Source organism: Sander vitreus, chromosome 14 (assembly GCF_031162955.1).
Source record: "Sander vitreus isolate 19-12246 chromosome 14, sanVit1, whole genome shotgun sequence".
Lineage (NCBI taxonomy): Eukaryota > Metazoa > Chordata > Actinopteri > Perciformes > Percidae > Sander > Sander vitreus.
In genome coordinates this window covers 26762790-26784492 of record NC_135868.1, presented here as the reverse complement: position 1 = coordinate 26784492, position 21703 = coordinate 26762790, and the positions used below count along the sequence as shown (strand labels likewise).

General features: G+C 43.5%; 2 protein-coding genes across 6 annotated transcripts; both read left to right on the top strand.

Moving 5' to 3' along the window:
* Positions 1–2754: 2754 nt before the first annotated feature.
* On the top strand, positions 2755–8369 carry LOC144529059 (tRNA selenocysteine 1-associated protein 1-like). Of its 5 annotated transcripts, none has more exons than XM_078267995.1 (9): positions 2755–2932; positions 3993–4090; positions 4168–4267; positions 4371–4420; positions 4540–4671; positions 6349–6465; positions 6576–6789; positions 6882–6918; positions 7432–8369. In XM_078267995.1, exons 1-9 carry the CDS (start codon positions 2909–2911, stop codon positions 7617–7619), a joined length of 960 nt encoding a protein of 319 aa, XP_078124121.1. In that variant the 5' UTR covers positions 2755–2908; the 3' UTR covers positions 7620–8369. The 5 variants fall into 5 exon arrangements, with proteins under 5 accessions (XP_078124121.1, XP_078124120.1, XP_078124123.1 ...); XM_078267994.1 differs by having other exon boundaries at positions 4153–4267; positions 6582–6789; XM_078267997.1 differs by having other exon boundaries at positions 2756–2932; positions 6582–6789; positions 7459–8369.
* Positions 8370–13544: 5175 nt separating this feature from the next.
* On the top strand, positions 13545–21430 carry tmem200b (transmembrane protein 200B). Its single transcript, XM_078268116.1, has 2 exons — positions 13545–13673; positions 17992–21430. Exon 2 carries the CDS (start codon positions 18041–18043, stop codon positions 19247–19249), a length of 1209 nt encoding a protein of 402 aa, XP_078124242.1. The 5' UTR covers positions 13545–13673; positions 17992–18040; the 3' UTR covers positions 19250–21430.
* The last annotated feature ends 273 nt before the right edge of the window (positions 21431–21703 follow it).

The window sequence follows — 21703 nt, the reverse complement described above, 5'->3', positions numbered from 1 at the left end:
TCCTTCTCTTTCCCTTTTCTTTCTCTCTGTGATAATGTAGTCCTGATCTGACAGGTATAGTGCTTTTTGATCTGAACCTGGTCCAATGTGGTCTACAAAAAACATCAATGAAATCTCCCTTTGTTGCATTCCGACTAGTCATAATTGTAATCCAAAAGGAAATGCCATTCCAGATATCCATACTGTAATTTTAAATGATCTAAAATACATTTTAACTAGTACAAAATTACAGATATCTACGATTAGAATTATGACTAGAAACAATGCAGTTGCAGATATCCACAAATATTTTCAATTCAATTGTATTTATAGTGTCAAATCACAACAACAGTTATCTCAGGACACTTTACAGATAGGGTAGGTCTAGACCACACTCTATCATTGACAAAGACCCAACAGTTCCCCAAGAGCAAGCATTTGGTGTGACAGTGGCGAGGAAAAACTTCCTTTAAACAGGCAGAATCCTCGGACAGATCCAGGCCCTCGGTGGGCCACCATCTGCTGCTGCCGGTTGGGACACAGAGACACAGATACAGAAATATGATTTATAATAAATATAGCAGTTGGCACTTATAGTAACAATAAAGATGATAGAACTATGACTAGAAATAATAATAGTTATATCAGTGCAGGGCGTCGAGCAGGACCACAGCAGCAGCTGCCATAAACAGTCCATCTGAACCACCAAATCTGTGAGGAGAAAAAGCATAAGGACTCTGGGGAATAAGCTCCCCGGAGCTATGGTTAGTAACATGCATTAAAAGAATGCACACAGATGGTGGGAGAGAGGAGCTATGTGTGTCAGAGGAAGTCCCCCAGTAGTCTAAAACTATAGCAGCATAACTAAGAGCTGGTCCGAGGAAAACCTGGGCCAGCCATAACTATAAGTTGTATCAAAGAGGAGAGTTTTAAGGTTACTCTTAAATGTGGGGACGGTGTCTATCTCCCAAACCCAGACTCATTTTGTGGATATCTGTTTTTCATTATTGGTTAAATGGAATTAAAATGATGACTAGTAACAACTAGATTGTATCTGAACTTGGAGTTCTTCAATTCAATTGATTTAAAGATATCTGCAATAAATATCCAGTCTACCTGTTAAATGTAATACCACCAAAAATAAATACCACTCCCTAAGAAAAGGAGATGTGGCCAAATGACAGATGGAAAACAGACGGAGGTTTACATGTGATTATGAAGCAATGAACACAATATTTAAACTCAAAATAAAAGAAACTCTTCATGTTATTGTGACTGGGTTGAGAGAAGTATTTGGAGATTTAACATTTGCTGGATTCAGAAGTTAATTTTCTAGAATATAATGTTTTTAATGATAGATTTAATGTGAAACGTTTGGGAAAACATGAATCTGTGGTTATAAAGGCAATCCCACATGGTAAATATGGTAAAGGGAATTGCTGCCTTATAATATGTTAGTCCTGCAGTAGTCTTGCATGTCCAGACCTTCCTCCACAGGGCTGCGGAGGAGGGTCTGACTAGTCCACACAGCATTCCTGGATGGGAGAAAAACGTGCTCTGGTTTATTGGCATTTATTTACACCAATCACAATCGTCTTGGGCGGAGCTAATCGCTGGACGGAGCCACGGTGCCTCTGCAAAAAAAAAGTAGTTTTAGTCGTGCAACAGAAAACTCAGATTGGACAGATAGTCTAGCTAGCTGTCTGGATTTACCCTGCAGAGATCTGAGGAGCAGTTAACCATAGTCCTCATTAATCCACCGGAGGTTAGAACGCCAACACAAAGAAAGAGGAAGAGGACGGACATCTGGCCGAAATGAGAGACTTCTGGCAGAATTACTGGCAACACTGGAGCAATCCTGGAAGTGGAACGTCAAGGATATAGACTAGTCCTGCAGTTACCCTCACTTTATATTGGTCAGTTCGAGTTTAAGGAGAAAAAAACGCACAAACTAAATCCTGAGAGGTATAGGCTACCCTCGTTAGCTGTAATACTGTATTTCTCCTTTAAAGAAAATGTTCAAAGATGATCCTGAAGAGATCTAAATACCTCACTCTTCTTAGAGAATCACTGTCAGATTATAAATGATATTTGTCCCTGTCACCAAAGATTTGATGAACATTGATCTCAAACATTTGTGTGTTTTGTGAGTCAGACATTGAAACTTTGGAGCTTTTTTATTTTTGATTTATTCTAGAACTTTTTGGGAACTCTTTAACTGAAAAAGACACTGTATGATATTACATTTGGAACAATTATGCAGGACAAAAAAAAAAATGATAATGATCATAATGATAATAGTCTTATTTTATTGGCCAAACAATGTTTCCATAGAAGTCGATTTACTGGTTCTAAAACATTATTTTTAACTTTCAAAAATGAATTTTAAGAAAACTGTAAAATCCAAACAAACCTTGAATGTTTATGAAAACTTGCACATTTTGTTTCCTGACTACACCTCTTTTTTGTTAAAGCTGTTTTTTTGTTTTGTTTTTACTTTCTTATGGTGTATAAGGTATTTCATTTAAGTATTTAATTATTATTTTTCCTATGTGCTTGTTAATTGTTCTTTTTCCTATATTTGCTCAGTCGTTTTGTACATAGACAGTATGGTTTATTTTGTACTGCGTATCTAACTGCAAAAAATAAATAAATATATAAGCCAGTTTTGGTTGGTACACAATAAAGTTATGATTAAAAAAAACTAAAAGATTTAAAAAAAAAAAAAATGCCGAATCGGAAGCTGCGTCGCAAAAACGTAACGATCTCTGTTGTGTGACGTCAGGACGTAATGTTGGTATACTACTTTCCTCTCTTCCTCCTTTACCGCTCTGCTACGCTAGTTGGCATGTGCAGCCTTGAATGTAAAGCTTAATTTACATTCTCAGTAAATTCACATTGTAATATTGACATCGACGGCAGCAGCAGCATGAGCACGTTATGGATGGGAAACGTGAGTTGTTTACAATTTATACTGCGTTACATTATTTAGCCGTGTTAGCTAACGTTATCTTAACATTAGCCCTAAGTTCTACGTTGTTTGAATGCAAAATAACTCAAAACTCCCTTTGGAAAACCAACACTTTAACACTGTCGGATACATGTAACGTTATGTATCGAGTAACTGAGAGACTAGTGTTTGACTTAGGTTATTCGGCACAGCAGAAATGCAACACGTAGCTTCCATTCATGTGAAGGCGAAGGGTTTCCTCTCCGCTGCCGTTGAGACGTTAGGCCCGGACGGGGGAATGTTTCAGTCCAGTCGCCTTTTATCACAGAGAACTACCATGACCTGGAAGATTGAGAACCTTCACAGACAACAGGGACTAACGTTACCTTAATGGACTAGCTACTACTGCTATCAACTACACAAGGGTGAATTCGGGTTGAAGGGAATGCTAAGGGAAACGTGTGGAACTTTTTATTCTATTTGTGAATACATTAAAACCCACTGTGCTTTTATTTGTCAAACCTGGACTAGATTATCATGGGGACTGTAAAGACCCCCCCCCCCCCCCTCTTACTTTCAGAGTTTTAAGTTTCTATATCTTTTGTTTGTGAAAACAGGCAAACGTTTTTATACGTTTTCCCATCCGGACCCTCAGTCCAGGCCAGCTGTAAATGAACCTCCATTGTACTTTGATCGGTCTAACCTGGACCAGATTAGCATGGGGACTGTATAAAACCCCTTTTAAGATTTTAAGATGGAAAACTGTGTTTTTTATCTAGACCGGTCCGATATTCTCTGGATGAAGGCAAAACAATGAAACTGACCTTTTTCTGTTTTTACACATAGAATAAAGGTTTTACAAAATGGGAAAATGGGCTTTAACAGCGTTAAGCCTGTTCCTATGAAGTCTAGAACCTGTTTCACAACTTTAAGTGATGTAATGATGGAGAATCAGCTGAAATTGCAAATCAAGACTTGTGAAGCCACCCCAGCCTCAAACACTGCCGTAACTGAATGATTCCTGAGCAGTTTTTTTCCTCTCTGTTTTTCGGTTGTTCTGTAGCTGGAGGCCTACATGGATGAGAAGTTTATCACAAGATCCTTTTCCACCATGGGGGAGACGGTGGTTAACGTGAGGATCATACGCAACAAGATGACAGGGTGAGAACTAAATCCACAGGCCCTTGTCCGTTTTTGGAGTTGTGCTACTCTGAGTTAAACAGTGTGTCGTCCCCCAGGGGGGCTCTGGGCTACTGCTTCGTGGAGATGAGCGACGAGGCCACAGCGGAGAGGTGTCTCCGCAAAATCAACGGGAAAGCCTTACCAGGAGCCACTCCGGTAAGAGGATTGTTCGTACACTAGCCATGTTTGTTTTTCTTGTCTCCGTTAAAGGAAACTCCTGAGAAATGGCCTGCTGGATATTAATGTTTCTTTCTCCCAGCCAACCAGATTCAAGTTAAACCGAGCCACCTTTGGGAAACAAGACAGTGGGTGAGTCCAAATGGAGAAGCCAGATATCCAAACATGACTTTGACAAACTGATGAATGATTCCTCCTTTCATTGAGGCATCATGTGTCTTTGTGGCTTTGTTTTCTTCCTCTCGTTGTAGTCAGATGTATTCTCTGTTTGTGGGAGATCTAACTCCAGAGGTGGATGATGGGATGCTTTACGAGTTCTTTTACAACCGCTACCCTTCCTGTCGGGGGGGGAAAGTGGTGCTGGACAGCATGGGCAACTCCAAGTGAGTATTTACACGTCTCCATGCAACATGGAGGAGATATGTAACGCATGAACGCATGTATTTTTGGGACTGCTTTGGTGTAGACATGTGTTCCCGCCTTCCTTAAAACGTCTCCCAGAGAAGTGATTTAAGTCTTAACTTCCATACTTCTCTTCACTTTGAGCCGTCTGTTGTGCTCACTGAGCCTTTCAACAGTATTTATCTGACTGAAGAGTCTGTGAGGTGAGATTCCTTCTACAAAGTAGGTTCAGCTAATAATAAGAAAACACTCGGCGTGATCTGATGCAGCAGAACCAGAGATATCGTCGTTTTTTTATTTTTTTTATCCTGTGCATTCTTCTTCCTTGTTAAAACCATAGACGGTATATAAGAATGGACCAACAGGTCCCGTTGCTCTGGACGGAGACCAGTGAAGGATATTAGAAGCACTTTTCCGCTGAACGTTGCTGCGCAGCCTCTAACTGAGAGAGACGACGTAAATGTGCCGTGAGCAACCTGTCTGAAAGTTGGAAGTCTTCTGGTAGCTGTGCCAAGAGAAATCTCAATCATTCCCAATCTTGCAGAGACGGAGAGCGTAGGTATATGTAAGGAGATAACATGGACACAGGCTAATTATTGCTAACTAAAATGCTAGTTAACATTAGTAATTAAACTTAAACAGCTAATGTAAGTCGAAACTGCCTGCGAGCTTCTCCTGTACTATACGGTAATTCCTCTACTATGCGACAGTAAGTCGCGTGGTTATGACACAATCTTTAGCCTATTTTTACAACAAAAAAAAACCCGTCTGCTATGGAGCCATAACGTGAGATACAAGGTAATGGAGCCTTTTATACATTATCGTGTTTATTTACAAATAAACAATGGACAAATAGTCTTTAAACGCTTCAGATGTAAAGTTATTCGCTGTCAAAATGAATGGCAGTCAATGGGATGCTAACGTCGAGTGATCGTTTGGTAGCATCAAAATGGCGCCATAGGAGGTTCGAGCTCTGAAGCAAAGCTTACCCCCTTGGTTAAAACTCACAGCTCTGTGGAGTAAGGTCTAGCCGCACACAGATGCATTCTAGGATAGGAAAAAAAAATCACTCAGGGTTGTTTGCATTTCGTTTAAAGCAATCCCAATGGCTACGGCTCTGCTAAATAGTCTCAGGAAGGAACTTGTTTTGGTGGAACATTTTCACCGCGCAAAAGAAAACTCCACATACAATATTAAATGAAGTTATCTGTTGACACAATACAGTAATGTGAGCTATTTAAATTAGCTGATACATGGTTAAACCTCATTAGGTCTTACCAGTGTATCTCCTTGTGTACTTCGTCCCTGTATGGATGTGTTATGATTTCTATCTTTGTTGTTAAACTCTTTGTGAAACATGAACAAACACAAACCATGAACTCCACAGAACTTTCTTTTATTATCCAGTTTGACAGTCAGTCATAATGGAAGTAGATTTTTCCGGGCTAAATTACATGGTAGGGGATCGGTGCATAAACTCCAGGACTTTCCGATTCTGGCATTTTAGGCAGAATCGGAGGCTTTTCTGATACTGGTATCGGTGTCGGAACATCTGTAGTTCAGGCTAGCTGTACTCATCAAACACAGTATAAAGATCCGGTCAGCTGTTTTTTTCAGGGCACTCTCTTTAAACACTGTCTGTGTGTGTCTGGCTGTAGGGGCTGTGGCTTTGTTCAGTTCCCAGATGAGCGGCTGCAGAAGCGGGCTTTAGAGGAGTGTCAGGGCGCGGTGGGACTGGGCGGTAAACCTCTGAGACTGAGCCTGGCTGCTAACAAGTGAGTTCTCCTCAGTGTCTTCGCTCCTTTCCAGCAACTGGATTTCTTAGTGCCAGGAGCACAAGCCAAGTGATTGGAGTTTAACGGTGTTTCTCTTCCTCCCTCTTGAGTCTAAGGAACAGGCAGCAGCAGCAGCAGCAGCCATCGGAGCACAAATCCTGGCAGTCCAACTCGGGATACAGACCCAGCTATGATCAGTACAGCCAGTACCAGCAGCAGGCCTACCCGGGCTACTACCCCTCCTGGGGCTACGACCAGACCGGAGGAGGCTACGGCTACAACTACCAGCCGCAGTATGATTACACTCAGTACCCCGCAGCACAGGTCAGCTCTCTTTGCCATACACACACAGCCACTGGCCACACTTGGCACTTTTCATCACAGCAGGCATTCTAACGTGTTTCTGTTCTTTTTAGGAAAGTGAAGCTGTTCAGGAGGATGATGGACTTGAAGGTTGGTATTGGGATTAGGGATGGTAAATGACTGTTCTTTTCATTATTGACATATCTATCAGTTATGATAGTTTAGTATCATAACTAACTGCTGCAGTTCCAATGAGACAACCTGTAGTGGGACGAAGCTGGGAAAGTTGCATAGTACGGAGTTAAAGTCAGGCTGTGGTTAGCCTAGCTTAGCATAAAGACTGGAAGCAGGGGGAAACAGCTAGCCTGACCTACCAACAGCTCTAAAGCTCACTGATTAACAGGATGTATCTCATTTATTTAGTTTAATGTAAAAATGATGACGTGTGAGATTTTAAAACTGGTAAGACATAAGTCACGCAAAATAAATACTTTAACGCTGACATTTTCAATAATATATATTTTTGACAAATTATCACATTGGGTCCATTTACCAGCTTTTCCCATATTTATTTAATAATTGTTGCTTTATTTTTTTTATATTACATCCTCTGTTTGCTTTAGTTAGTTATTTTTCTGAATAACATGTATGTATTTGGTGTGTTTGATGTGCGGTGCGTGTGTGTTGCAGACCCCAGCCCCGAGCTGGATGTGGTTGAGGCCAACAGGAAGTTCATGGAGCTCAGTGAGGAACTGTACGACGCTCTGATCGAGTGTCACTGGCAGCCAGCAGACTTCTCCACACAACAGGACTGTATGACATCCAGCCTGCCGGAGCCCATTTACTGCTGAAACTCTGGACTTTTCTGTACCTCGCTGGGACGTTTTATTCACCGTTGTCAGTTTTGACAGTATGGACATAAAGGAAATAAGTCATGGTAATGGATCTGCAACAAAAACGTATTTTTGATTTATGTAAGATCCACAAAACACACTGAATCCAAAGGATAACATGTTTGTGTGGAGTTATTTTCAACATTGTCCCAAAATGTTAGGATGGACATAAAACGTGTAAAGTAAAATTAAACAATCAAATTGTATACAAGTATATTCAAACAATATGAGAAAAAGAATGTGTTATGAAACATTAAAGCATGTAAAAATGTTCTAGTAGAAACCCAAAATACGTTAGTATGAAGCTGAAAATGAGCATATCTTCTTCAAACTACGTTTGAACACTCTTACCTCTGTCTCTTATTCTCGGTTCAAACCGGTTCACTTATCTTGTTAACTACACACACTTTCTGTTTGACATGAACATGAGTTCAGCCTGGACCTTGTGAGAGTGTCTCATATCTGTGCTCAACACCAGAAACTAAAGGTGCTACTCAATCAATCTTGAAGCCAATGTGAAATATAAAACTTAAAACTTGTTTCTACGTGGATTTACCTATTTAGATTTTGTTTTCAGAGCTGTCCCGAAGGCCTGTTTCACAGCTAATTCACTTATGGAGTCACTTTTTATAAGCTGTACATGCTACATTCTCCAATTTCCATGAGTATTGCATTGTGGAACAAAAGTGTTTATCCATTTGGAATTAGTATAGTCTACGTCGAGTAAATCAACATTTTGAGATACTAGGTCTGTACTATGACTTGTCATCACAAGATAGTAATAGTAAAACATAAGAGAAAGTATTCTCATTTTAGCAGGGGGATTTTCATCCTGTTTGTCAGTTTCCAGCAGGTGGTGCTGCCATCGCAGCTCCTATCAGCTCTGACGCTGTCAAACTGCCAGCTGGTGTGTGAAGAGATCCAAATGTTCCATGTGATGGTGGAACTGTCTGCAGCAGGTGAAAATGAACTTTGCGCAAGACTTGATTCACGCTGTGTGACATCACTTGGCACCCACTAGGTGGAGACGAATAGCCATGTCTGTTTCTCTTGAGATTCTTGGGATTGGTTGTATCCATGGAGTTATATCCTATAGAAACAACACACTGAGCTAACTGATAACACACTGAAATTTCCCAGTTGGGATCAATGAAGTCTGTATATCTAATTCAATCACATCATAAATCAACATCTGTGTGGATAGAAAAAGAGTCCGATTTTTCCCTGCAGAGGCACATATTGGTCAATGTCATTATGCAAGGAATACAAAGAGGAAGACTGACAAAAATAATACAACATGAGATTTGGATGAATGAAATGTACTTTATCTATTCTGCATCATTTTGTGTGTGTGTGAATCTGTGTGGTTTTAGCAACCTGGGGAGACCCTCACACATGGTTGCTATTTGATTATTCCTGGGTAATGTATAAGCCAGCATGTCAAAACGTTCATAAAATAATAAGATGGTAAAAAAAAACCACAAAAAAAACCATACATACATTTTCACAACCTGGTAGCGTACGAGTGGATTCTGGTACACATCTTTTCAATATTTCTGAAATGAAAGTAGAGTATAAAGTAAATAAATGTAATATTAGTAAAGTGCAACTCCCTCACCCTTCTACTACAGCAGACCTACAGTACTTGAGCAGGGCAGTAGCCTAAAGGCTCGGTCACATCCTTTATGTTCTTTCTGGGAATTTGCATCCTGGGAAAAGCTTATACAAACAAAAAAATCACCCTTGCCGAAATTCCCCCCTTCTCTTTTTTCTAATCTTAATTAGTCGTTTTGGTGTGACTTAACTGTCGTCGCCACAGGACGGTCACCTTTTGTGTCTAAACTTAAAGGAACACGCCGACTTATTGGGACTCTAGCTTAGTCACCGTATCCCCCAGAGTTAGATAAGTCCATACATACCCTCCTCATAATATGACATACTGGGAACTATTCTCAGAAGGTGAAGTAGCAGTGCTTTGCCTTCTGAGAATATAGTTCCCAGTTTATATACAGTTAGAAGACGGCTGTGTCTCATGTGACCTTGTTATTTGTACACGCTGTGACTATACAAATCACAACATGTAAATAGGAAAATGTTGGCATTATTTTGTCACTTATTGGGAGCAGTAGGCTAGATGGAGCCGGTTACCTCCAGGATCTGTGCTAAGCTAGGCTAGCGGTGGGGGCGTCAGACAGTGTTACGACACGCACGGAGATGAGAATGGTATGTATGGATTTATCTAACTCTGGGGAACACGGTGAATAAGACAAAGTCCCAATAAGTCGGCATGTTCCTTTAACTGCAACGGCCTCTGAAAAGACCGTGACCTTACAGTGCTCTGTACCCAGCTCATCTTTTCTCGCCTAAATTTAACTCTATATATATATATATATATATATATATATATATATATATATATATAACTTTATGCACGCTCACCGACCAGATAGTGTGTGTGGACCCGGGTTCCCTTGTTATTGTCCTCGTGACTTTAACATAGGTAACCTCAGCCATGAGCTCCCCAAATACAGACAGTTTAATAAATGTCCAACCAGAGAGGAGAATATTTTGGATCACTGTTACATTACAGTCAGCAATGCATATCACACAGTCCCCTGCGCTGCACTGGGACAATCTGATTCCCTCATACAGGCAGAAACTAAAACTTCTTAAACCTGTTGTGAGGACATTTAAGAAGTGGACCAATGAAGCTGTGGCGGAGCTTCAGGCGTGTTTGGACTGCACAGACTGGGATGTTTAAAGGACTGCTACCAACACTCTGGACCAGTACAAAGAGGCTGTGACGTCATACATCAGCTTCTGTGAGGACAGCTGTATACCATCACGTACCACTAACAGGTACAACAACGACGAACCAAACTCGGACAGCTATGGTTGGTGAAGGAAGAGGCGTTTAGGAGCGGGGACAGAGACTGGTTTAAAGAGTCAAAATACAGGTTTAGCAAGGCAGGAAGAGATGAGAGGATCCAACAACAGTTTTCAGCGTATCAGTTTCTGTCTGAAGGGGTCTTTGAAAGACAATGCTGTCCAGCAGACACAGTGCTTAAACTAATGTGTATATATTTGTTTCTGTATTCATTGTTTATTCTTATAAATGTTTAATAGGTTTGTTTGTGTATGTATGCACCAATCACCAAGGCCACTACAACAACTCTCTCCATTCAGGAAAGACAAGTCAACAGACAAAAAACAAAACCCCCACAAAGCAGCCGGACCAGACTCTGTCTCTCCCTCCACCCTGAAGCACTGTTCTGATCAGCTGTCTCTCCGGTGTTCACAGACATCTTTAACCCCTCACTGGAGACATGCCACCATCATCCCTGACCCCAATAAAAACAAGGATCACAGGACTGAATGACGCTGCCCTGCCGTCGCCCTGACCTCTGTGGTTATGAAGTCTTTAGAGCCCCTTGGTATGGCTCACCTCAAAACCCTCACTGACCCAGTCCTGGACCCCCTGCAGTTTGCCTATAGAGCCAACCGGTCTGTAGACGACGCAGTCAACATGGCTCTTCATTTCATCCTCCGGCACCTGGACTCCTCAGGATCCTACACCAGGATCCTGTTTGTGGACTTCAGCTCTGCCTTCAACACCATCCTTTCTGCTACAGGACAAGCTGACCCAGCTGCTTGTGCCTGACTCCACCTGCAGGTGGACCACAGACTTCCTGTCTAACAGGAAGCAGCACGTGAAGCTGGAGAAACACGTCTCTGACTCTCTGACCATCAGCACCGGTTTCCCTCAAGACTGCGTCCTTTCCCCTCTGCTCTCCTCCCTGTACACCAACAGTTGCACCTCCAGTCACCAGTCTGTCAAGCTCCTGAAGTTCGTGGACGAGACCACCTTCATTGGACTCATCTCTGGTGGGGATGAGTCCGCCTACAGGTGGGAGATTGACCACCTGGTGACCTGGTGCAGTCAGAACAACTTGGCGCTAAACGCTCTGAAGACAGTGGAGATGGTTGTGGACTTTAGGAAGGATGCAGCCCCACCCGCCCCCATCACCCTGGGTGACTCCACAGTCAGCACTGTGGAGTCCTTCCGCATCCTGGGCGTGGGAGATGAACATCAGCAGAGGATGTACTTCCTGCTGCAGCTAAAGAAGTTCAACCTGTCAAAGACTATGATGGTGCACTTCTACACTGCCATCATTATGTCCTCACCTGCTCCAAGGACAAGGGCAGAGTGCAGCGTATCATCCACTCTGCTGAGAAGGGGATTGGCTGCCGTCTCTCCAGGACCTGTTCTCCTCCAGGACGCTGAGGCAGGCGGGAAAGATTGTAGCCGATCCCTCTCACTCTGGACGCAAACCGTTTGAACCCCTCCCCTCTGGCAGGAGGCTGCGGTCCATCAGGACCAAAACCTCACGCCATGAAAACAGTTTCTTCCCCTCTGCAGTCAGCCTCATTAACAAGGCCCCGGACCCCCACTGACATTGACTTTTAAGGCGGATTTATGCTTCTGCGGGTCTCTATGCAGAGCTTTTGCCGTAACCTAAATCTAAGTGGCCTGAAGTTTATACTTGTACTTTGATGTCTGCGTTGAATAGCAACATGTTTGTATGCTGGGGAGTGTGTGGTAGAGCGAGTGAGAGAGTGACGTGATTCCCTTTGGAGCGGTACCAACTCGGGAGGCATAGTGAGAGAAACAAAGTGTCTTCCCTGTGCTTTCTGACCACGGTGGGAAATCTGTAGCAGGAAAAGTTAACCCTCTTCTTGATTTCATGTTGTTTATGGAGAAGGAGAACCTGGAAATGAGTCGGGGGGAAATGCAATGCTACAAAGACACGGCTTAGAGGACCAATCACAGTTGTTGTGGTCTGTGTCGCTGCGATGTGTAGTTAAATTTTTTGAGAGTTGCACGTCGGTATCTCCACGTACCTATGTACGTACCCACGACATTGATTTAAAGCAGAAGCATACATTGGCCTTTAATCCTACATCCTGCATTGGGCTATGTAGGCTACCTGTCCTCTGCACATTCTATATATCCTGAACTTTTGCACATCCCTTAACACTTTTGTACATCCTGCACTAATCCATACAGCCTCTTTTTTCTAAATGTTGAATAGTTATGTATGTGTTTATGTTTTTGTAGGCTATTTATTGTTTGTTTATTTCATATTAGTGTTTAATATATTTATATTTGCACCAACAACCATGGCAAAAAGTGCTACTTACTTACTTACTGATTCTGGTAAAGACCTCTAAACAGTCTATGCTCTAAACGGAGGGGTGTTCAGCACAACACTGGTAATACTTTTATTTTGAAAAACACAGTGTATTCTAGAGCGGAGGTATTAGTTGCTGCTTGCTTGACTGCTGGTCCATTTGAAGCTGGCGGCCGCAGCACAGACAGAGCGGGACCATGGAGCCATGCGTGCGGCGCTGTCCGCTGCGTAATTTAACTGTTCTCGTGAAGAAACGAGCTTTCTGTCGGACAGTCCGGAGGAGTTGGTGAAGACAGCGTAGACTATGATAGCGTTTGAACAGAGTTAACATCTGGGTCGTGCACATCATGGAGACTATTCATCCCAAAATGATCAAGATGTTATGTGTTCTCCAACTATGAACAAGCGGCAACAGGATCAGAGAAATACAGGCAAGTTTCCGAAAGTCTCCGCAGCTGGTTGTTGGGTTAGAATCACAGAGAACTTCAACATTCAGCTGCAATCACACTGCTGAATGACATCAACTCGGTTATTAGCCTACAGAGACTTTCAGTTTAATGAATGACAGTGACTGTGTGTGTGTGTGTGTGTGTGTGTGTGTGTGTGTGTGTGTGTGTGTGTATGTGTATATATATATATATGTGTGTGTGTGTGTGTGTGTGTGTGTGTGTGTGTGTGTGTGTGTGTGTGTGTGTTGTAGAGGAATGCAGCGGCACGTCAGTCAGACACATTCCTGTCTGTGTGTAGCCTCCATACAGCAGATACAGTTTTAGGAGGTAGTCCGGCACGGCTCGGCACGGCGCGGCAGTCCATCGTCAAGGTAAAGGTAAAACGCCTTATTCCTGTCGAGTGAATAAGCTAGCCTTTATTCTGATTTTTCCACAACTGAAGCCTTGAATGAAGATGATTTCAGGGGTCTGCCTGCCTCTGTTAGGCTTCATAAAAAAGAACCGCGGCTTGCTTGAAGAAAGAGACATGTTTATAGTATGGTTCCACCCTTCCACAGCCTGCTGTAAGGTTATCATACGCATTTTTTCCATACACTTTATCTGTTCATCGTGAAGCACAACTTGTGGCTTCCCAGGAGTGAACTGGCTCCAGTCCAGCTTCCTCTGCTGCTGGGAAACAGATGGACAGCATGATGATGGGTCAATGCAGTGGTGTTTTTAGGTGGAAAAATGGCGGGGCAAGTATTACTTTGGACACATGGAAAACCAAAAAAATACACAATTTTGATATAATTTCACATTTCCCACACAGTTTAACACAGGTGATAATCCGACTGGGCTCATACTTGTTCTGCTACATGTCCCATTTGTATGCGCTGTCAGTTTGGGTAACGTTAGCTAGGTTTGCTCCATTTGAACTTGTTGTCCTGCTGCTTTCATTTTTGGTAATCCTCTCAGAAAGATGCCAAAGATCCTGAAAGGCTCTTCTTGACCACAGACTGTTTCTAAAGATGGCCGACGCGCCTCCACTTCCTCCCGCTGTAGAAACTGAAGCCAAAATCTCCCGGATACGGGCGCCACCATCTTGTAATTTTGGAGCCATAAGATGTGTTCGAAACCGTTCCCTCATTCCTTCCCTCACTAGTCCCTATATAGTGCTTATTAAATAGCGAAGTATATAGGGAACAACCGAACCAGATTTCGGACACGGGAGTAACATGTAGGGTACATGGTATGTACACTCAAATTAGCTGTGCATTGTGGGTATTTTATAGTGGACAATATGGTGAATGAAGTTAACCGGAGAATTGGTACACCGCTACAAAATGGCAAACACACTATATAGGGAACTATTTCCGTGATAGGGAACAGTTTCAAACACAGCCGCAGTAGTGATCAGGCGGTGGAGCTGCGGTATCTAAGTCCCGCCATTGACACGCCCCACATATCACACACAAGTCATTCATAGCTGTCAATCATGACGTTTCCCCTGTTTTTATAGCATCAAATAACAAATTTAACCAAACTGATCATAAAAATTATCTTTGGGAAACATTTATTTGATGTGTACTTTGATTTTTTTTGTTTGGTCCCATCCACTAACATGGAGGGGGCATGGCTCATGACCTGTACTGCAGCCAGCCACCAGGTGGCGATCCAGATGTTTTGAAAAAGGAGACATACTTTATTGATCCCCATGGGGGAAATTAACAATTTCTTTCTTGACTTATACAGTCTATGCGGCAACCCCTGTTCTTGACCCGGTACCATCCCCTTCCAATAACACACACATCAAAAACAGCATCGTCTGACAAGCTAGCAGTTAGCCAGTGGTTACTGGTGGCCACCCAGGTGTTTGTGAATAATGGCGTTTTTCCATTACATAGTACCTGCTGGACGTGCCTCGACTCTACTCGCCTTTTTGGTTTTTCCATTATTCAAAAAAAGTCCCTGGTACCTGCTAACAGGTACTTTTTTTAGTACTACCTCCATCGAGGTTCCAAGTGAGCTGAGGCGATACCAAAAGGTGACGTGAAAACCTGCAGACTACTGATTGGTCGGAGAGAATCGTCACTAATCACTGCGTCATCATTGCTAGCGACAGACGGGGGTGTCCTGAACAAACCCGCCATTTTTAAATAGCCAGCGGTGTTTGTTTTTGCTACCTCCAGCTTCTTCTTTTTATTTTTTTGAAGATCAATTTTTTAATTATTTTTTAGCACCATTTATCATTCAGACCTACAGAAGAAATTCAAGAACAAAAACCCTATCCCACCCCCCACCCGCTGCGGTTTAGGGGAAAACAAAAGAAACAAAGAAACAGAAAGCCTCCAGCTTCTTTTGAAATAAAATTAGTCTTCTGGCCGTGGCAACAGCCACCTGCCGAAAAAACAACACACCTGTGTTTCCTGCGGCGTCGCTAAGACGACCAGCCACGCTCGCCTCACGCATGAGGCGGTACTAAATCAGCAATGGCAAAAAGGAGGACGGGGCACCGCGGTCGAGTCGAGCCAAGCCGAGTAGTGATGGTACTAGCAGTGGGTAAGTGCCATAAGATAATCCAGATGGTTCATGGTGACCACAGTTACTATCTTCTCTAAAAGAATACCTCTAACAGCTACGAAATATTGACGACAACAGTATTTGGCAAATTAGCCAATCAAATTGCAGTGGGGCAACAGGCAATCAGCCCCATTCTGTTTCCTTTTCTTTTCCAATGGGACATGAACCCTGGTTTCCTGGGTGAAAGTCCTGAGTTTCTTTGACCCATCCACCCCCCCAACCTACCTCCTTACCAGGACATTTGGCGCTCTTCTACTTCCTCACCTTACTTCCTGCTTTGCTCCCGTCAGAACTACTACGGCCACTAGAGGGCGCCGCCACTAGAAACCTAAATACAGGTCAGAATCCTGCTGGAACAAACCACTTATGTGTGCATTTTTCAGGGAGGACAGTCTCATTTTTGCTAGGTTTGGAGGCATGCATTTTTTCGGCTCCTAACGGGGGAATAACAGAAAACGTCTGATCTAACTTAAAAAAAAATAATCTAAAAAGCTTTGATTAAAGCTGCTGAGGCCCAGCCTCATCTGGACAGGAATATTTACACACGGAAGAAGGAGAAATGAGCGAGCTGTAAGGCGTCTGACAATTTACACTCAGTGCAACATGCCCAGGACCTCACACAAACAGTTTTTCCATGTTTATGACCATGTGGGATCTCCAGCACATGTGCGAGTGTTTCTTTAGTTTGTACCTAATTTGATTTACAAGCTCCCCACAGACATTGAAGGTTTGGAACAGTTCGAGGAGTTTTACTCTAATTATTTTTAGTAGTCAACAACATTGAAAACGAACTGTGCGAGGTAAACAGACACTCACTAATGGGTGACCAAAGTGAGTTAAGACAGGGCTAAATACGCCTGGATTACAGGCATCCACGTCTGGTGTGCCATGATGACAGATAAAATGCATTACAGAGGGAAAGTATTTGGTTGTATCAGCAGACTCCTTTTCTAAAGCCAGATGTTTGCTTCTAGTTGAGTGGTGCAGAGGCTTTGCTCTGTCAGGGAACTCGCCAGGGTGAATTTAGCTGCAGATCACGACTGAGATACAACATGGAGACCACAAGAACTGGCTGGTAGGGAATGTTATTGAAGGCAACATCAAGCAGTCTGAGAAACACTTATCTGCTTCTTTCAGTAACACACGAAAGGAATCTATCTCCAGTACAAACATCTCCTCATTGTAATTGTCACTAAGTATGTAATATATTGATATATATTAGGGTTGGAACGGTTCGCAAAAATCACGGTTTTTGTTTTAGTTTGGTACATTGCCAATTTCCACATGCTTTTCATTTATTTTACTGTTTGCCTTAACAAAATGCTGGCTAAAAGCTTAAGAAACATTTCTTTATGGTCAAATCTTTATTAAAAGAATAGGTTTTCTAATTAGTTATTTTTCTATGCAAATGGCCACATTATAGACTGAAACAGTAGCCTATAGCATGTCCGTTCTTAATGGAATTGTTAGTTTTTCCATTTAAAGTTCAAGTGCAGTCTTTTAAATACAGTGAAAGGAATATGATAGGATTTTTTTTTTATCAAAAGGAAATGCCACAGTGAAAAATAGAAAAAGTGTAACATAACCTAAACACACACAGCCACGAGTTTCCAAACCTCGCTGGGTAGCATTTAAATAAATTGCCACTTTTGAGATTGAAAATTGTGTTCTAGTACATCGCAATATCGATTTGAATTCCATCAATCGTTCAGCCATACCGTTACCAATATTTTCTACAGTTTGACAGATAGTGATAAACAATCTTGCAAAAGATTTCAGAACATCTTTATAGTTGCATTTTTCTTTTCTTTCCTTTCTTTACAGCAGATGGATCCTTGAAAGATTCCCTTTGATTAACTGATTGATTCATTCCATACAAAAAACAATCCAAGAGACAACATTCAAAGGCTAAAGATTTATTACCAATATGGAAGATGCAGACTGTTCTACCGCCTTATCACAATCGTTTATAGAAATAGAAATAGAGCTACAGTTTCTAGAGAAGTTAAATACGTATGTAGATATGCACCGTTAGATACAGACTCGTATGTATTTGAGTTAATAGATGCAGTATGTAGATACACTGGTATAGCTGAATTAACTCTTAATATTCCCTCCCTCCCATAGTCCTCTGACGGGGTGTGCCAGGAGCAGCAGCTCTGGACCAACCGCTGCCATGACGACCCAGAAGGCCCGAGGTGTTGCTCCAGCTTCCCCTCCCGTCCCGCGGAGGTCCCGCTTCACCTTACGAGGCCGAAAGAAGAAGGACGGGGTAATCCAAGGCAAGCTTCGCATGCGCTCCATCCCCGGAGCCTTCCTGGTGCTGGGGGTCCTGGTGGTGGTTGTTGGCACGGCTCTGGCCGTGGCAGGATACTGGCCCTACCGGATATCCAGGTCCTCCATCCTGGGAGCTGCAGAGGGGGAGAGTATCTCCGAGTCGCAGACTTCTGGCTGGACTCTGGGAGCTAAGGGCCTCCTGTCCTCAGCCAGCCTGGTCCACAGTGAGCGGATGAAGCTGCTGGGACCGGTCATCATGGGGGTGGGGCTCTTCATCCTCATATGTGCCAACACAGTCCTGTACGAAAACCGGGACAGAGAGACTCAAATGCTGCTGGCTCAGATGCGCAGTGTCCTCTGCTCTGTGTCGGCGGCTGTTCCCTCAGCCGAGTTTAAAGAAATAGCAGCAGCCAACTACATGGCCAACCACTACCAGTGGGTCAACAGTTTACCAGCTGCCCATCTCAACATCCTGTGTGTGCAGCAGCTGGCCAGCTCGGAGCCTCTGCTCCGGACCACACAGCCCAGAGAGCAGGAGGACAGGGTGGAGGACAGTGTCTACCAGCAGGCTGTCCTTCAGACAGAAGCCCTCCACCACCAGGAGTCAGAGCCCCCGCCTTCCCTCCACTCCTCCCACTCCAACTCATGTAACTCCAGTCAAACAGACTGTGACACACAGTGTGGTGCTGAGCACGGGGGTCAGCAGCCTGTCAACAGCTGCCTGCTGTCTGCCAGCTCCATGTCCACCCTGGACCAGGTGGATGTCCCAGCGGTCCAGCCGAGGCGCTGCCACAGTCTGAGCCACAGGACTAAGCCTTATATAGCTTGGACTGATGGACTCCACACACGCGGAGAAGAAGGGGACATAAATCAGCTAGCAGTCACACGGAGAGAAGCTGCTTCACAGGTTTATGTCGACATGCCTTGGCAGGCCGTGGATGCTGCAGAGGAGCAAACGCGCCGGAGCTGGCCTCGGCTGGACCTGGGCAGCGGGAGACGATACCTGAAACTAGAGAACAAAGAGGACTCAGTGGACAGACTGCTCGACCAGTTAGAGCAGCAGTGCTATCAGTGGGATAAGAGTTTTGGCTCTGGGCCTTTCCAGTGATTGCCTGCTTTTCACAGTCCTGAGGGATACAAACACCATGACAACCAAGGATCGTAATGATATTTTCCCCTGGATTCCAAAACTGCACTGCATTTGTGTTTTTCTGCGTGGGGCAGAGAGAAACCAAGCCCTGGAGCATTTGGAGTACAGTATTTCTCACAAAGATCTTCCAAAACTCATTCTCAATCTTCAGTGGAATATTGATACACAGAAGGTCTTTGCTTGTCTTCCAACTGGTTTTGGCAGATGTTTTTATATAAATGAAGGAACAATATGCTAGACCCTACACTGTCACAGATGAGCAAAGCAATTTGACAGACTGTTTACTTCCACAGCTTGGGTTGGCAGCAATGCGAGAAATCAACTTGTATCTCAATGCCAACATTTCTTTGCCTGTTTCCAGGACACAGTGTGCACGCCTAGTGAAGGACAGATAGAAGAGGGATTGTTTTCACTGTGCAATCAATCCTGAGCCAAATTACCTGGACCCCTGAGTCCAGAAAGGTCTGACAGCTCTCCACTAATGCAACTACTATATAATAATGGGATTTCTTTCCTCAGCTGAGGTCCCATACACCAAATGCAATGCATGGCACTGATGTACAGTATGTGACATCTTAATACTTATGCAGAGTTATGTCATTGTGGTTTTATGTGTATAATAATGATAGTTAAAGGATAATTCGGGTTAATTACTACTTGGGTCTTATTTTGTTGGTTTGGCCATTATTTCTGCACACATCAGTTAGACCATCCAATCGTGGTTACTCAAGGGTCGCCGATAGGCCATCTGATCTTCAGTCTGACAGGCTTCAACACCAAATTGGACGCAAGATATTATGGATATTCGCTTTCATCAATGAAACTACGCTGGCTCTGCTGTCCTGCCTCCTGATTGGCTGACGTGCTGACATGCGTCTGTGTTGATAGCATCTCGATTCGGTAGCTCGACGCAGTTATTTCTGTTATATTCTCTCACATATCTCATTCACTCAAGCACTCATAGCGATCACCTTTTAGTGACTTTCTCGCCAATTCCCCAGTTGTTCCCCAGCTCTGTTAGCTACTTTAGTTTAGCAGTTAGGCTTCTCTCTCTCGCTGTCCGTCTCTCTGTTGATCAGCGGGTTAAATATTTAGCTATTCCTCTGCCTCCTAATGTGATAATTGTTACAATAACTGTAGTCTATTTGTCGTGTTGGAGGCGAAGCTCCGCACCAGGGAAACTCAATCGGTAACGATAACATAGTGATTGTTTTGTGTGTCCTAGCCACTGTGTTTGCACTTAGGGCCCTCGGTAACATAGGCACACACAGCTGTGTGTGAGCAGCCCCAGCACATACTTTAGTGCACAACAGCACATTCTGTTTATATGATGTCAACTACAGTTTAGTTCTGTTTTTCTCTGTGTACAACCATCAAACTTTATCTTTAAAGTCTGTGTTATTCACTTGAATAGTAAAATGTTATTATTGATCATAAGAAGGATGGCCAAAGCAGTGAAAATGAGACCTAAGTTGTAAAAAGATTGATCCTCAATAATGAAGGAGATTCTCTTTGTTGTCCTTCTTCTGGTTGACGCAGTATTAGCCCCCCCCCCATACACACACACACACACACACACACACACACACACACACACACACACACACACACACACACACACACACACACACACATTGAACGGAGGGATCAGATGGATTGTGCAGCTTGCAGCTCCAGTTCGATTGTGAGTTGACCGGTGTGACTGCATACAGCTGGGTGTGTGTCATAGAGAGGGGACGAGAATATGAATCACAGTCCCCTAGGGCCCCTGCTTCCTTGTCTATCCCCCTCTCCCTTAACACGGCGTGCAGATGTGCAGAGGCGACCCCTCCCTGTTCCTCTGGTTCTCTCTGTGTCTGTGCTGCCTGTTCTGTATGCCATGTGTGACACTTTGTGTTCTAAATGTATAACGAGCAATATGAGCGGTCTGCCACTGTCACTGGCTGTGTCTTGCCCTGTGTCCACCACAGAAATTAAACTACATTGCCATGCCTGTGTTGCATAGTATAAGGCAAAGCAAAAGCAGCTCCTGTTTGCTGTCGTCTCATTTATTCAGACTGTCAAGGTAACTGCACCTGGTTGTATATGTATGCAGCATATAATCATCTCTCCAGGCCAGCGGCAGACAGCCCCATTCCTCATTCCATCCATATTTCTCAGGCTGAAAACATCCAGCCGGGAGCTGGACCATTGAATTGAATTAATTGCCTCTCCTGCTCCACAGTACCAGCTTGATATTTAGAAGTGGTCCTGAGCGGGGGGGTTAGGAATGGAACGGCGTGGCAGAGGGAATTCCCCAGCTGCAATTATCCTCAGCAGAGCCTCCTATGCTCTAAACTTTCCCTTCTTATTAGATTTTATGGTTCCTTCTGGGCAGTTGTGCAGTCCCTGCTGATCTGTGTTCATTTAATT